At 40.5% G+C, this 16,938-nt stretch overlaps 1 protein-coding gene across 1 annotated transcript in view; it reads right to left on the bottom strand.

Moving 5' to 3' along the window:
• Nucleotides 1-9,065: 9,065 nt before the first annotated feature.
• LOC147606149 (uncharacterized) overlaps nucleotides 9,066-16,938 on the bottom strand; it is a 51,515-nt gene continuing 43,642 nt past the window's right edge. Inside the window, exon 2 of the mRNA XM_086792363.1 lies at nucleotides 9,066-9,299. Within this exon, the coding sequence (XP_086648489.1) occupies nucleotides 9,207-9,299 (93 nt within the window). The 3' untranslated portion in view covers nucleotides 9,066-9,206. The remainder of the gene's footprint in view (nucleotides 9,300-16,938) is intronic.

Below are 16,938 nucleotides of genomic sequence, written 5' to 3' on the forward strand. Positions count from 1 at the left end.
TACATTTTTTACAACTAAAAAATGAGATATTTTGGAATAATGATACATTTTTGACACCTTGGTAAGGAGGGGGGAGACTTTAAGGTAGGCGCCTATTTCACACATGTGGATGAGTTTTTAAATCAAAAAAATTGTGATATTTTTCTCTCTCCTCTCTCCTAGATCAAATTGGATCAAAATGGGAGCTAAATTGGTCCAAATCTTATCCAAATTCAGCCGAACTGAAGCTGGAAAATTCTAGAACTTAGTTGGACTTAGTTAATGGCCTCCCTCACCTATAAATAGACCCTCATTCTTTTGTATTCTCATCTGTGAACTAGACCATGCTAGTATTACATTAAAATAAGCATATTTTCTATTATCCCTTAAAAATCCTCTACATTTTGCAAAGATTGGAGCTTCTCCCTCTCTTCAACCATCCTTGGAGCTTTCCTCGCAACACACTAACCAATTGATTGGTTGGGGGCTTCCTTCTAAGAGAAAGAAGCAAGCAAAATCAAAAGGTAAGATATAATTTCATGGTTTTTCTCTAATATTCTCAATGTTTTCACTTCTCATCCCCTCTCAAGCTTGAGAAGTTTCAAATGGATTGTTTTTCAATGCAAATTAAGATTTCTAAAGAATTCTAATGATTAATCATATCAAGTTTATCTTTATGCTTAATTTAAGATGTTTTTATGTATCTCTCTCTCCCCAAAAGAATGGTCATTCCTATGACCAATTCTCTCTCTCCAAAAGAATGGTCATTCCTATGACCAATTCTCTCTCTCCCCAAAAGAATGGTCATTCCTATGACCAATTCTCTATTCAAATGATGCTTCTCATTGATAAATTCTCCATTCAAAAATCAAACTCTATGCTAGTTAAGCTAGAGGTTAAAGAAATGGCTTTTTAATGCTTATATGCTAAGATAAACTTATGATTTAATTCCATAAATTAAATTTAGATCCAATGATAGTTATTCTATCATAAAATTATGATAAACTTATGATTTAATTCCATAAATTAAATTTAGATCCAATGATAGTTATTCTATAATTATATTATAAAGTCTTATTCTTTTCAAAAATAAGAAGAAGATGAAAGAGATTATACTCCACCTGTAAGAGAGACTTGCTTCAGGCCTAGATATGACGGTATTTACCTTATAACTCCAAGGACCGTGACTACCCGTATATACCGTGGGTATAACTGCAGCTCTTTACGGACAATATACACGAGTAAATCTAAGACCTTGAAATTATAAGCAAAAATGCTATCCAGATGATGAATTCGAATGCTGGTTGATATGATTTTAGAATTTTGGTTGAGAATTGATGAGTTGATTTGGATTCTCATTGAAAGATAATGAGCCTTGAAAGAGCTATTTTACTTTTCTCGTTGTACTCGGTGACATCAAAGTATTCTTCCATTGCTTCGATCCACTTCTCCACACAGCCTCGCCTTAGTTTTTTCCTTCACCCTTGAAAGGCCCAGGCTCCGATCTATGAAGAGTTTTACGAACATCCAAGTCGAGCTCTTCCTCATCGAGTTGGGGGTTATCATTCCTACCACGACAACCTCGATCCATGATCCTATCAATACAAAAATTCTTGTTAAGTCCCTTTATTTATAATTGAAATTTGACTTTAGATCCAACTGATTTTGGGGTTCTTTAGATTGGTCAGCCCCCCACAGAATCATGGGATAAAGATCCCTTCTAATAGAAGAACATACAGAACTCATTATCAGAGAATAATTCATTCATATTCTTAATACAGTAATGGTCCATCAGATCGAAAATTCCACCTGAACATTCCTCCACCACGGGAATTTCAGTTATGCAAGTTCTCAATTTGTCATCCCTTAATTAGAGTCACTGGGTCAACGTCAACAGTAGCAATCTGTCAGCACAATCCACTAATCTCGTAGTAGTGATTTGTTGAAGTCGCAAATCATCATTCCAGCTACTAACATCATCACTGGGATTCGTCCCATTCATCCTCATTGTGGCTTTGTTAAACTTATCTGGAAACCAAGATGAATGAATTCTTAGAGTTAACCCAGGGGAGCAGAACTATTGAAGTGTATCACCAAGCATTCGCTCTTCTCCTCAAGTACTCACCACCGCTGGATGAAGAACAGTTGATGGCCAGGTTCTGAAACGAACCTTTGAATATCCTAGTGAAGAATACCAAGCCAGTTTCCATAGCCGAAGCAGTACGGATGACAAAGGATTTCGCCAAGGCCTTTGATGTCAAGGTCCCGTCAAAGCAAGCACCATCATCTTTCAAAAGATTTCTAGCTCCAGAAGGTGATTCCAACCTTCCACCGCCTAAGAGACAATAAGGTCACAAACTCAGGATATGAAAAGTTCCAGAATGGAAGAAAGGTCCTTTTCTGGGAACTCAATCCCTTGAAATTCAACTTCAGAAGTTCCACCCTTGAACAAGGAAGTGAAATGCTATAACTGTCAAGGATTTGGACATCGCAGTATGGATTGCCCAACTCCTTTTGAATCAAGGTTTTCGGGGCAGAAAAATCAGGTACCAAGAGTCCAGACTCCAGATTCTTCCTTTCCAGAGTAATCAGGTTCCTTTCCGCCAAAATCACGAAAATCCCAGAGCTAGACCCTCTAACCAACCCTCAGTTTCAATCCAAAGTAATGCAAGACCTCCGCCTCCTAAATCGACCGTCCACTTCCAAGGCAGTAACACTGGAAGTGATTGAAGAAGAAGATGATGAAAGAGATTATGCTCCACCTGCGAGATGAGAACATCTCGCGTTTTTTAAGTGGGGTAGAATGTAAGATTCCTCCCTCCAGCTTTTGAGGTGTAAAGGTGTAAGAACCTCCTCTTCTATTCTTTTAATTATTCCCCTCTGAAATAGAAGAAAGATCTTGTTTTACCATGTTTTGACCTAGAGAGAGAAAATATCTAGAGAGAGATAATTCAATATTGAGATTTTTTTAGACAAAGAAATTCTCCAAATATCAAAAATATATTTTTCTGAAACAAAAGTTCAAAATAAATTCTCCAAAGTACATTAAGAATCAATTAAAAATTATTTAAAATACCTTAGCCTAATGGTCAAGATTTTCTAAAAATTTTAGATTATGGTCTAATTAAGGTTCTTATGGACCAATAAAATTAATCCAAATACTGGGATGAGATAAATCTAATGAATTAAAAAAATCCAAAAATGAGTAAATGCTCACATAAGATGAAGAGTTGACTGAGTACAAGGTTTATTAGTTAAAAACTATGAGATATTACTAAAAAAATTAGATATTTTAGAATAATGATATATTTTTTACACCTTGGTGGAGGGGAGAGACTTTAAGATAGGCGCCTATTTCACACATGTGGATGAGTTTTTAAATCAAAAAAATTATGATATTTTTATCTCTCCTCTCTCCTGGATCAAACTGGATCAAAATGGGAGCTAAACTGGTCCAAATCTTGTCCAAATTCAGCCAAACTGAAGCTGAAAAATTCTAGAACTTAGTTGGACTCAGTTAGTGGCCTCCCTCTCACCTATAAATAGACCCTCATTCTTTTGTATTCTCATCTGTGAACTAGACCATGCCAGTATTACATTAAAATAAGCATATTTTTTATTATCCCTTAAAAATCCTTTACATTTTGCAGAGATTGGAGCTTCTCTCTCTCTTCAACCATCCTTGGAGCTTTCCTCTCAACACACTAACCAATTGATTGGTTGGGGACTTCCTTCTAAGAGAAAGAAGCAAGTAAAATCAAAAGGTAAGATATAATTTCATGGTTTTCTCTAATATTCTCAATGTTTTCACTTCTCAACCCCTCTTAAGCTTGAGAAGTTTCAAATGGATTGTTTTTCAATGCAAATTAAGATTTCTAAAGAATTCTTGATTAATCATTAAAAAAATTATCATTATGCTTAATTTAAAATATTTTTATGTATATCTCTCTCTCTCCAAAACAATGCTCATTCCTATGACCAATTCTCTATTCAAATGATGCTTCTCATTTATAAATTCTCAATTCAAAAATCAAACTTTATACTAGTTAAGCTAGAGATTAAAGAAATAGCTTTTTAATGCTTATATGCTAATAAAATTATGATTTAATTTTATAAATTGAATTTAGATCTAATGATAATTATTCTATCATAATTATATTATAAAGTCTTATTCTTTTTAAAAATATTTAAAAATATCAATAATAGCAGCGAAGTTATGACAAAAATTTTAAGAAATTAATACATGATTCATTTTTGTACATAATGTGAAAAGAGAACTTCCTACCATATTTTAGGATTGATCATCCTCTGCTAAAAGAATGATTTTCATTACATTCATGGAAAACTAATTTTTAGTATTTAAGCGTAAATAATTAATTAAATAAATAAAAAAAATTTGATTATTTTATTTTATGCAAAAAAGGAATTCCCATGATAATGAAGATCCATGTAATGAAATGAAAAAAGAGAAATTTTTGTATATTAAAATAATAAATATTTTTATTTAGAGAGAAATTTTAGATAAAAAATTATGCATGAGAAAACTTAAATAATAAAAGAGAAATTCTCATGACATTTGAAATTCAATCATTTAAATAGTAAAAGTGAAATTCTTGGCATAATTAAAATAATGAATATTTTTATTAAAGAAAAGAGAAATTTTAGATAAATTTATTTTATAATAAAAGAAAAATTTCCATGACATTTGAAATTCAATCAATTAAATGCAAAAAGAGAAATTTCCATGATATTTGAGATCCAAGAAATTAAATAAAAAAAGAGAAATTTTTAGCATAATTTAAATTATGAGTCTTTATCAAAAGTAAAATTTTGAGTATTATTAAAAAATATGGGTAGAATTGATTTTTATAAATCCCATGAATCTTTTACTCAAAAAGAAGAATATTGAATATATTTCACTTGAGAAAATTGAGAAAGAATATGAAAATATCCGTTGAAAAAGAACCTTTACCTAGGGCCAAGCAATTGGCAGAAATTTAGAAAAGACCCATCGGTATCAAAAATAGAAAATATTACTAAATGTGAATAGATGTGAATAAGATGTGAATATGCGATGTGATAAGATGTGAGTGGATGTGATAAAGATGTGGTGTGATGTAAATAAATATGGATGAGATGTGAGGTGATGTAAATGGATGTGGATGTGAATGAAGAGATGAGATGTGAGGTGATGTAAATGGATGTGGATGTGAATGAAGAGATGAGAATGAGATGTGAGCATATGTGAAAGGATGTGATATGATGTGAGATGGATATCATGTAATGTGATGTGAATCGAAATGGATGTGAATGGATGTGATGTGATGTGATGTAATGTGAATCGGGATAGATATGAATGAATGAGATGGATGTGATGTGATGTGATGTGAATCAGGATAAATGTGAATGGATGTGATGTGATGTGATGTGAATGGATGTGATGTGAATCAGGATAGATGTGAATGGATGAGATGTGATGAGAATGGATGTGATGTGATGTAAATCGGAATAGATGTGAATGGATGTGATGTGATGTGATGTGATGTGATGTGATGTGATGTGGATCGGGATAGTTGTGAATGGATGTGATGTGATGTAATGTGTATCAGGGTAGTTGTGAATGAATGAGATGTGATGTGAATGGATCTGATGTGATGTGATGTGGATATGGATAGATGAGAATGGATGAGATGTGATGAGGATAGATGTGGATAGATGTGATGGGATATAATATAATGTGATTGGATGAGAATGGATGAAGGACAATGGGAATACATATGACTGAATGTGGATTAAGCAATGTGAATTGATGTAAAAGAATGTGGAATAACGAGAAATGATGTGGAACAATGTGGAAAGATGAGAGTTCATTAGAAACTGTATTTATGACCTGTTTTTAAATGACTGTTTTATGTCAAGAATGCTGGGGAAGCATTTTGACCATCTTGTGAATGAGGTCGTGGAGACCTAAGTGATAAAGTTACAACAGCTGATAGAGAGTCAATGGAGGACGTCTCGCATAGTAGCAAGGTCGACCGAGGTCTTGCATTCTGGTTTTGTCGATGATGCCATAGGTACACCGATAAAAGAATGATTGGAAATTAGAATTCAACTGGATATTTTGGAAATTAGAATTCAACCGGATATTTTGGAGGATTATGATCAGTGATACTATGGTTTTATTAAAATATTATTTTAAAGACAGCTCAATCTGTGAAACGGGCAATTTCATATTGAGTGTGTAAGTGATGTGACTATCTTGAAGTTTGCATGAAGCGCCGGCTAAGGGGGCCTGGGAACTCTTTTCCCTGGTACCCGGGACAAAACATAACCAAATTCCTAAATGGATCATATCACTACAGTGGTTGGGCGATTGGCTAACCCATGGGGAGGTACAAAGTACATTCCAATCCAAGGAAGAGGAACTAAAAGCAAACTTGACAGCTATATCTGCAACCCTCAAAGATGCTGATCACAGAGTGCTCCAGCTTCAGACAGAACGGGAACAAACAAACAAAGCAAATGCAGAGAAAGTAAGGGCCTTGAATGAGACAATCAATGCAAAATATTTGGGGATGGAGAAGCTGATCAATACCCACAAACATGAAATGCTACAGATTACTCAGACTCCAAGCCAGCCAAGCATTGGCAATTGAAAGGCTTAAAAAGATTGAAGAATCTCATGAGTTAGAAAAATCAGCTAGAAGGGCAGAAGAAGATGCCACACGACGATTTGAAGAATTAGATGCAACCAGAATGGTTAGAGAAATGGAAATTTCAAATCTTCTAACAACCAAAGACTCAAGGATAGAGGAACTGGAGCGCCAGCTAGCTGTCCATGAACGAAGTGAAAGATAGGAGCCTATAGACGAGTTGCGCCTACTTCTTGAGCGAGCCTTGAAGATAAGTTCGTTGCCGGTGACTCCTCGAGCCCCTCCTCAAGAATCTACCCTCTACCATCCTTATGGCATTCTTAAAATTTATCGTTATATACATAAACATCTAACCATGTTGACAACAGTTGTCTATAACTTCTTTGATAAAATACACCTTGAATATCTTGATATATCTCCTGCAGAAGTCATAGAACTCCAAGAGTTTATGAAGCTCAACAAACCCACCGACCCACCCCCTAGTTCCAGAGAGGGTCAAGAGGAAACCCCAAGTTCATCAATCTTCCAACTTATCCTGTGTTTTCCTCTGTAGCAAGTAAATTACTAAATCCATACCCTAGTGTTCCTCCTACTGACAAATCTCAAGGAGATTGTATATTCTCCCGTCTTCTTTCTCTTCCATTAGAATTTCCCACTAACACTCTCGCCCCCTAGGAGTTGTCGGCACCTCACCCGTCTACACCACAGCCAACTTAAGAGGTATGTCACAGTCTACCACAAGATACTCTTCAGTCCTTTACTGATGATACTGTTCTTGAGCTTTTGTCTACTGCAATATGAGGGATTTATCATTGCAAGAAATCCATTGTTGAAACCAAAGTTGATGTTCAAGGTGTTAATGCAAATAACACTATTTGAACCTACCAGTGGATCCACATAAGCTTACTCTGATATTACATCTACAAAACAGCCTTATGTACCATATCCTCTCCGAGCACCAAAGCCAGAGTTAGAAGAATTATTACCCTTAGCTGGAGAAGGCACCTTATGGGAAAATGTGGCAAGGCATACAAAGCTAGCTATAACCCTCACTTGGCAGATTTACTTGAAATCTGGATTGTGACATTCATGATCAACTACTGCTTCCGCAGGTGGACACATCCAGTTCATACACGAGGGGGCTATACAACAATTATCACAAAGGATGAAAACCCCAAACTTGAAGATTTTGGTATACAACCAACATGGCGGCAAGAGTACTTAACAATCCCATAATATAGTCACTAGTCCATGTGTGCTCCGCCCACACAGAGAGTGGATCCATTATATATTCCACTGAAACGAAGATGGACGCCACTGGAAATTCCATGATGCAAAGCAGTGAGATTCCCATATATGGTACAACTTTCCTCTATTTTTGCCAACAACATTTTCAGATATAGGACAGCAAAGACAACAATTGCTGTGTTTGTTGCATCTACACACTCCATTTACCGAATCAAGAAGCGTATGAGCACACCAATTCAAGAAGCACATGGGTCGGTACCCATTTAAACAGTGTGCACGTGTTCGGATTCAAAAAGCATGTACATTACCAACTAGGAAAGCCTATGCACGTTGCTATCTTTTACTAGTTCCAATTAGCTTATACAAGCACCCCATGTGTGAGCATTACATCCATTGTCCTCGGTACTCTTGAACTTGTTCAAGGTTCAGATTACTTTACATATTACATCATAATTCAACCCAAACAACCCTAACATCTTTGCAACTGATTTTCCTAACCCAGAACATGCAGCCCCTAACCCTAACCCTAATCTGCTGCAACCCAAAACCCTCACCGTATTCTCCTGCACATTGCTTTTGTTACTCTCTCTCTCTCTCCCCTAGACAAAGGGCTTGTACACTAAAGGCTGCATCCAGGAAGTAAGCAAACAGAATAGTTTTATTATGTCCCATTGGACTAAGTTTACAGCTTGAAGACCTGTTAGATATACCCACCTCAAAACCGAAATCGAGAAAAACCGAAGGAATAATGCTTCACAACAGAGAACATAGCCAGCTTTTGTTACTTTCACTACATCCTAACAGTCACTTTATGGAGACACTATAACAACTTTTCACCTCATAATAGATCCTTAAAGAATTCTAGCTAGGCCGTTTTTTCATCAGTACATGTTTTACTTCACGGATACATTGTAACACTTTTGGTCTCATAAACCCTTTGGTATTTTGCAAACACTAATCTCTCTCTCTCTCTCTCACACACACACACACACTGACTAACACTTTTGGTCTCATAGACCCTTCGGTCTTTTGCAGACACTTAATCTCTCTTGCTCTCTCTCTCTCTCTCTCTCTCCCCCCCCCCACAAAAAAAACACACACACACACACACACACACATAGCATGCAGGCTTACCAAAAGAAAATTGTGATGGACATAAAGGTAAGACTATGTAGGCCAGGTAATATCTTCACAATACCACGCTAACCGAAGCGTACATTTATGAATCCTTTACAGATACATAGACTGCAATGCAAGCCTGTCTCAATGAAGAGCCATTCTGCAGCAATCAAAGCTTCTTACAGGGATGCTTAAAGACAAAGATTATCACGAAGACGCCGGCGGAAGTGAAGGGACAACTTCCTTCGGGTGCTTGGATGCAAAGTGATCAGTCAGCTGGTTGTAATTAGCAAGCTGTGCCTGCAAAAACCGAAATTGAAGGACAATAGCAATGATTAGTACCCTTTTGGAAAAAAAAGCTAAACGGCACAATAAACAAGACACAACCGCCAAGTGTGAGTACGTAGATTAATGCCTTCCAAATGGCATGCCTACATTCAGGCTGAGATGCAGTCTTCTATCCAGCATCCACCACCACGCATGAGTGCACAGATTGATGCCTTGCAAAATGGCATGTCTGCATTCATGCTGAGATACAAAGTCGTATAGCCGGCATCCACTGAACATTCACATCAGCGATTGTGATAATACACAAAACCCTAATGGGAAGCCAGGCCATCTTTAATCCCTAGCGCAGAGTAAAGAGCACTCACAAACAAAACATTCACGTGTAAACAAATTACGCACACATTCTATAATGCACCATGCTTCTTCTTGAAGAAGAATATCATTAAGAACTTCAGGGGCCAAGCAAGTTAAAATGGTATACAGCTCTCCCCAGGATCTTAATATTTGCTTGATTAAGCAACAGGTGCTTGAGTGTCATAGACAAATTCTTACAGGTGGGGATAACCCAATGTCCACCGCCCAAACCTTATCCCCTTTGTACAACGGGAGTAACCAGCCATTTGTCCACTCTAGCTTGCTCCACAAAGCACCTGCCTGCCACCTACACTGGACAACTCACCACCTCACTACTCTCTCTAGAGATTGGCGCCTCCTTCATGAGGGCTGTTGGGCTGCATTTTACTGCACTTTCTCCTTCCCAACTCCATTTCCAAGCTTGCTAAGGTGTTTCTCAAGCTTCCAAGAGTGTTTCCGGATGCTAATCACTCTCCTACACTCTCCCAATGACTGAAATTCAACAAAAACAGCTCTCTTTATTGCTGTAATTTTTGGTCTTTATGCTAAAAACCCTAATTTCAGCCCTCCTTTCTCAAGTTGAACCATAGGGGAAGCTTTCCCAAGGTTCCCTTCATCCTCTTGAAGACTTTTGTGGCGAAGAAATGCGTTAAATCGAAGATCTCAACACTCCAAGGACTTCCATCGCGAAGACTTCTGCTGTCATCGACTCTAATTGCTATTGGTAAGCTTTTATGCTTAAATATGGGAGCAAGTAGCAGGAGGGAGGAACCGGATTACAAGATCACATACCCTGTGTAGTGTTCTCTTGTCCTACGTGCTCTCTTGCAGATTGTTGCTACAATGTGTTGGTGGAACAATAGAGAGCAGATGGTAGGGAACATGGGCACTTGAGAGAGTAGCGTGGATTGCAAGTCTACATCGGCAACCACTTGTTTGCAATACTGTATTCATATGCATTGGTATGAAAATCTGGTCAGAAATGCCCATGACACTATCTACTTGATTCTCCCAAGATCAATATACTTTATTTGAGGGAGGGGTCGGCCGTTCCGGCTCACTGTGTGTCTCTTGTCAATTCAGCAATTTACTTCTTGTATTTGAGCAAGTGTCCATCAAATCTTAGTATATTTAAGTGTATTGATTAGCATTCTGTTCAACCAAGTTACATTGGTATCAGAGCATACAGTTCTCTTTCACTTCTATCGTGAGAGACGATCACCGTGAACACTAGCTATCTCTACACTTAGAACATTATGGATAGCCATACAATGAATGTTGGAGATGATAACACAAGAGGCAAGGACAATGAAATGCATGCTTCCAATGCTTTACAAGATGAGCAAACTTATGTGGTGCAACCAAGTTACATTGGTATCAGAGCATACGGTTCTCTTTCACTTCTATCGTGAGAGACGATCACCGTGAACACTAGCTATCTCTACACTTAGAACATTATGGATAGCCATACAATGAATGTTGGAGATGCTAACACAAGAGGCAGGGACAATGAAATGCATGCTTCCAATGCTTTACAAGATGAGCAAACTCATGTGGTGCACAATAGGGAACAAGAATATGTGGGACAGCCGTCCCGTGGCAAAGAGAAGATGCAGGAAGAAGAGTCCACAGTCTTGAGGGCTAAACTTACTCGTATGCAGGCTCTTCTCCATGCACAACAAGAAGAATTGAATCTCTACCGCCGCGAGGATCCATTGATACATGACCGTTTGAAGACCAAGAAAGCTGAATCTTACATGGATCATGCAATGGCAATGATTGCTCAAGAGTTGCACATGCAACCGAGGGATGGAGCACGTGCATACTTGGCTCGTACCGAGGATGCCTATGCAGAAAAGGCAACCATCCCACATATCTTGGAATCCCCACAGGTACCCAAACAAGAACTTATGTCTAAAAGGATGAATCTCCATGCTATGGAAGAGGAACAATCAGTGACTTCACACCATGCACGATTACCTTATGTAGCCCGTGAAGAATACAATGTTTATGCCAGTGATCACAATGTATGTCAAATGCCATTGCCGGCTGAAAATGTGCATGCACAACACATGCAACATGGGCTGCAATTTTCTGTTGGTGCAGGTATTCCACGTATCTCTCATGCCACTCGTGCCATCGAGTGTGCTCATGAGAGAGAAGCTATGGCTGAAAATGTATCAACGCATGCTGAGGGACCAGCCATGCCTCATGCTTACAGGGCACATGCATCTATGCCTTATGCATCACCTTTTGGTCCTAAAATGATGCTAGTCACAGGGGCTGTTCCAATGGACAAACATGAAGGAAAACATGTTGAGATGCACGCACATGCATCAAAGTCTCGTGACTTCAAAGCCGGAGACAACAAATCTGTGAAGTTTAACACATATCATGGGGAATATGATGCATCAAAGGCACTTGCTTTTATTGCCCAGTTTGATATTGCTTTCAGTGATGAGGATTTCACTCAGAAATCCATGATCCAGCATGTAAGCATGTTCATGAAAGGCACTGCTGCCCATTGGTGGCTCACGGAGAAGCATTTCATATCCACACATATGGCAACTCCTTTGGGTCCTCAAATTGAAGCAAGGGCTGCCTTTGTTGGTAGAGAAGTGCAGGTCATGCCTATTTTTGGCAAGTTGCGCATACACATTCAAGGCTATAGGGATCATGAGGATTTTCTTGTGGCGCCTTTGAATGGATGTGATGTATTGCTTGGAAATCCTTGGCATACACGTATTGATCCGTGCAAGGCTTACAAGACCAACAGGATCACCTTCATGCATAAAGACCAAGAGCATGTAATTGATGCTGGTGAAGAGAGTGATACCATTCCCCTTGTATCTCATGTACAAATTAAGAAAGTAATGAAAAAGAGTGTTTTTGCATACTTGATTTTGTACGACATCATGTTGAGGAAAATAATATACATGTAAACACTCTTAGTAATGATAGGCTGAAATTCTTGCAAGAACACAATGATTGTTTTGCTGATGAGTTACCAAATGAGTTGCCACCCGTACGACCGAAAGATCATCGCATTGATCTTGTGCCGGGTAGCTCACCACCTAATAGGCCAGCCTATCGGTGTAAGTGCATCCCAAAAAGAGGAGATCATGAAGCAGGTGAATGAGCTTCTTGAGAAGGGTTTGGTTCAGCCAAGCTCTTCCCCATATTGTTCACCCGTCCTCTTGGTTCAAAAGAAAAATGGATCCTTTCGTATGTGTGTGGATTATAGAGCTTTGAATAAGCTTACCATCAAGAATCGGTTTTCGATTCCACGCATAGACGACATCCTTGACAAGTTGGATGGATCGGCATGCTTTAGCCGAATTGATCTCAAGAGTGGGTATCATCAAGTGTGTATAGTGCATGAGGATGTACACAAAACTGCTTTCAGGATAGCATTTGGACTTTATGAGTATCTTGTTATGCCTTTTGGTCTTACAAATGCCCCGGCTACATTCAATAGAATGATGGATCGCATATTCCGTGGGTACAGGAAATTTATAGGTGTCTTCTTTGATGACATCTTAGTCTTCTCAAAGACCAAAGAAGAGCATAAAGCTCATTTTGCCATTGTTTTTAAAGAACTCCGTAAGCATAAACTCTTCATAAATACAAAGAAGAGTGAGTTCTTCTTGTCAGAGATACATTATCTTGGGCATATTGTGTCCAAAGATGGAGTGCGGATGGATCTTGCAAAGATTGATGCAATTCGGAATTGGCCCGAATTGAGTTCGGTGCATGAGATCCGTAGTTTTCTTGGATTATGCTTTTACTTCCACAAGTTTATTCGGCACTTTGCATGGATTGCTTCTCCTTTGCATGGTTTGACAAAGAAGAAGGCCGTGATCATTCCAGATTTGCAAAAGCCTTTTAGTGTGGAATGTGATGCATCTGGAAATTGCATAGGAGCTGTCCTTAATCAAGAGGAACATGCCGTGGCTTATGAGAGCCGTAGATTGCATGATGCAGAGCTATCTCTTGGCATTTATGAGAAAGAGCTCTTGGCTGTAATTCATGCACTTATTATATGGAAACATTACCTTCTTGGGGCTGATTTCACTGTGAAGACAGATCACCAGAGTTTGAGGTATTTTGTTACCCAAACTAAGTTGTTAGAGAAGCATATGAGGATGGCCAATTTCCTCTCTATGTTTCATTTTCAGATCTTGCACACCCCGGTGTTAAAATATCGCATCTTTCTTTTATGCTGCCGTGGAGCTGTCGGCCTGTTTTCCTACAGCCGACTGCTTCATGTACAAGTATATAAGAGGTGCTCCCTTTATTCATTCAACATATCATTCCTTGCCCTATTTGCTGGCTCTTGTACTCTGTAACCTCAAGCTAATAAAGCTCAGTTCTTGCTTACAATCTTTCTCTCTCTCATGTTCATTGCTTCCGCTTGTGCACATTCTTTCATGGTATCATTCGCCTAGGCTCTGGCTGCTGCACTATCTGTTCCTCTTCGTTTTCTGCTTCCCTAGATTCTCCAGGCTGTAGATCCTTCAAAACAGTGGCTGCGTTTCTCTTGCTTAGCTGCGTTTTTTCTCTACAGGCTCTCCAACTGCTGTCGGCCAGCCCCCAGGCTGCGTTTTCTTCTACAAAGGCAAGTGGAGGAGGTCTAGCTGCAGATTCAGCAAGTGCATCAGACAAGTGGCACATCAGCTCCTCTCCCTCCAAGATCCCCTCCTCCTTCCGGTAGGAGGTTCCCGGTGGTGTGTTTATGCGTTTCTTTTGCTGCTGTCCAGCCTGCATCTTCAGAGGGGCCTATTAGTCCCTAGTTGGATCCTGTGGAAAGGTGCTTGAGAGAGCACGTGGATTGCTTAGCTACAGAGGTTGTTTGAGACATAGCTTCTTTGAGGCAGACATGGGTCCCCCCTGCACGAACGAGGACAAGCTCAGTGGTACAAACTATGATCACTCGAAGCTAGAGATGAAGGTCTGGTTCACACACAAGGGTCTCTGGGAGATTGTTCAGGGCCACGAACGAAAGCCCGAACGCCCTACCAGCTCTAGGAAGTGGACTCAGGACCAGGAGGATGCCTTTCTCACCGAACTTTTAGCCTGGGAGAATCAAGACTCAAAAGCTCACTCTGCACTTGTACGAGCCATCTCACCAGAGGTCTCCCCCGCCATGCAACCATTGGATTGTGCTGCCTCTGTTTGGAGAAAGCTGACAGACCTATATGCACGGGACTCTACAATGCGATCTGTCAACCTATTGGGTCAGCTCTTTTCTCTGGAGTTTACACCAGGGACTTCCATGCAATCGTTTGTGATGAAGGTTAAGGTAATTCATGACCAATTAGTGGCAATGGGTACTGCCCTGACCTCTTCTCAGTTAGCTGCTCTCCTCCTCATCAGGCTTCCTACAGATTATGACATGGTTTCCCGAGCTTTGCGGGTTCAGATCACAACACGTTCCCTCGAGTTTGATGATCTGTGTACTCTCCTCTTGGAAGAGGAATCCATCCTAGTTTCACAGGGGAAATTGAAAGTTTCATCGTCTATTGGACCTGATCAGGCACTCTCGACAGTGCAAAAGAAAGTTCGGAGTCGGTGTTACAAGTGTGGGAAGAAAGGCCACCTGTCAAAGGATTGTCAGTCAAAGGACAAAGGCAAAGCCAAGGACAAGGGCAAGTCTTCCAAGAAGGGCAAAGACAAGTCACATGACACTGACACTGACTCGTCTAGTGACAACCCCAACTCTCCCAAGGCCTTACAGTCTGGAGAGAATATGACTGGTGTCCTGCTCTGATCCTAAGGGCATCCCCCCGCGTGCTGTCTTCCAGAAACGGTTTGTGGGCAGGAGAGGGGGTTTTCAAAACCTCTCTTATATTAAATCTGGAGCATGGGACCCATGTGTCGGAGTTCCAAGTATAAAGACAGGCAAGTTCACTTGATGGTCTAGTTTTTTCCCATGTGGTTTTTCCCCTTGGATATCAAGTGTGAAAGGACACTCTAACATATAATATTTTGTACTTCTATATTATATGGATGTGGCACACATGCAAGGGTTGACTTGCATATTGTGGATACCACACTTTTGGCTTGCATTTTGTGGATACCACACTTTTGGCTCTCTCTCTCTCTCTCTCTCTCTCTCTCTCTCTCTCTCTCTCTCTCTCTCTCTCTCTCTCTCTCTCTCTCATTTCTCTGTGTGAGCTTCTCCATCCTGCACCTAACCCTAATGTGCAAGTTTGTGTGTGTGAGTGTGTGAATCCAACACCAACAATTGGTATCAGAGCTGGGAGTTGGCCCTGGAAACTGCCCCTTAAAGAGCTGCAGAAACCCTGCAGAATTCCGTCGCCCTGCAATTTTCGGTCCGACAGTTCCGTCGGACGGCCACTAGAAACCGACGGCATTAGTGGGGAGCCCACCACCGCCGCTCAGCCCGTTGGCGGCACCTCCCTCTCCGGCCGGCGGCGCTAGTGCGCGCAGGACCGCCTCCCATCCGCCTGCCTTTCTCGCTGCTCCGTTCCGGTCGCCGTCCGTCCGTCAGTGCTCCATTCCGGCCAGCAGTAGCCACGCCGTCTGCTCGCACACGCCCAGCCCTCGGCGACCTCCGTGCTTGCCCTGCGCCTACCGCCTCCGCCTGGACCGTCTCCTCTGCCGCGTACGAGGACCTTGTGTGCTCCTCCTCGTCGACTCTCCGGCTCTCAGATACACGTTGCGCTGCCTCCGCCTGTCCCGACAGCTCTGTGCGCTCGCGCTCCAGCTCCTCGTCGACCCTGCAGCTCCGGCAGCTCCCTCCAACGCCTGCGCCTCGCTGCTGGCCGGTCAACACTTACGCCTCGCTGCTAGCCTGTGTGCTCCCCGCCTAGCACCTGCTTTACACGTGCTGCCCTTGCCTAAAGGTATTCTCTGTACACATTTTTGTTCAAACACAAATACAAATTTTGCAGCCATTTCAGTGCAGGTCAGATACAATTTTGCAGACACTACAGTGCATGTGGTAAAGGGTTCAGGCGATTTGGGAGATTTCTCAATTTCAGGACAAATTGAAAAAATTGGGCATGTTGCTTTGCTTGCAATTTGGGGGTTTTCAAAATTGAGGTCAAAATCAACAAATTGAACCTCTTTCATTTGCAGAAATTTGGGGCTTTTGTGAAAATTGGCCAATTAGATGCACATTGAAGCGATTGGAGTGCATAAAAATTGGGAATTTTCAGATTGGAGCATGTAATTGGGCATTACAGCTATGATTTGTCGCGTATGTATACACATTGTGGACAATTTGGTGCAGGTTTACACTTGCTTTGAATTGCAGGCATACATTTGCACA

The sequence above is a fragment of the Cibotium barometz genome, chromosome 58, assembly GCF_041138505.1.
Source record: "Cibotium barometz isolate CiBa-2024 chromosome 58, ASM4113850v1, whole genome shotgun sequence".
Lineage (NCBI taxonomy): Eukaryota > Viridiplantae > Streptophyta > Polypodiopsida > Cyatheales > Cibotiaceae > Cibotium > Cibotium barometz.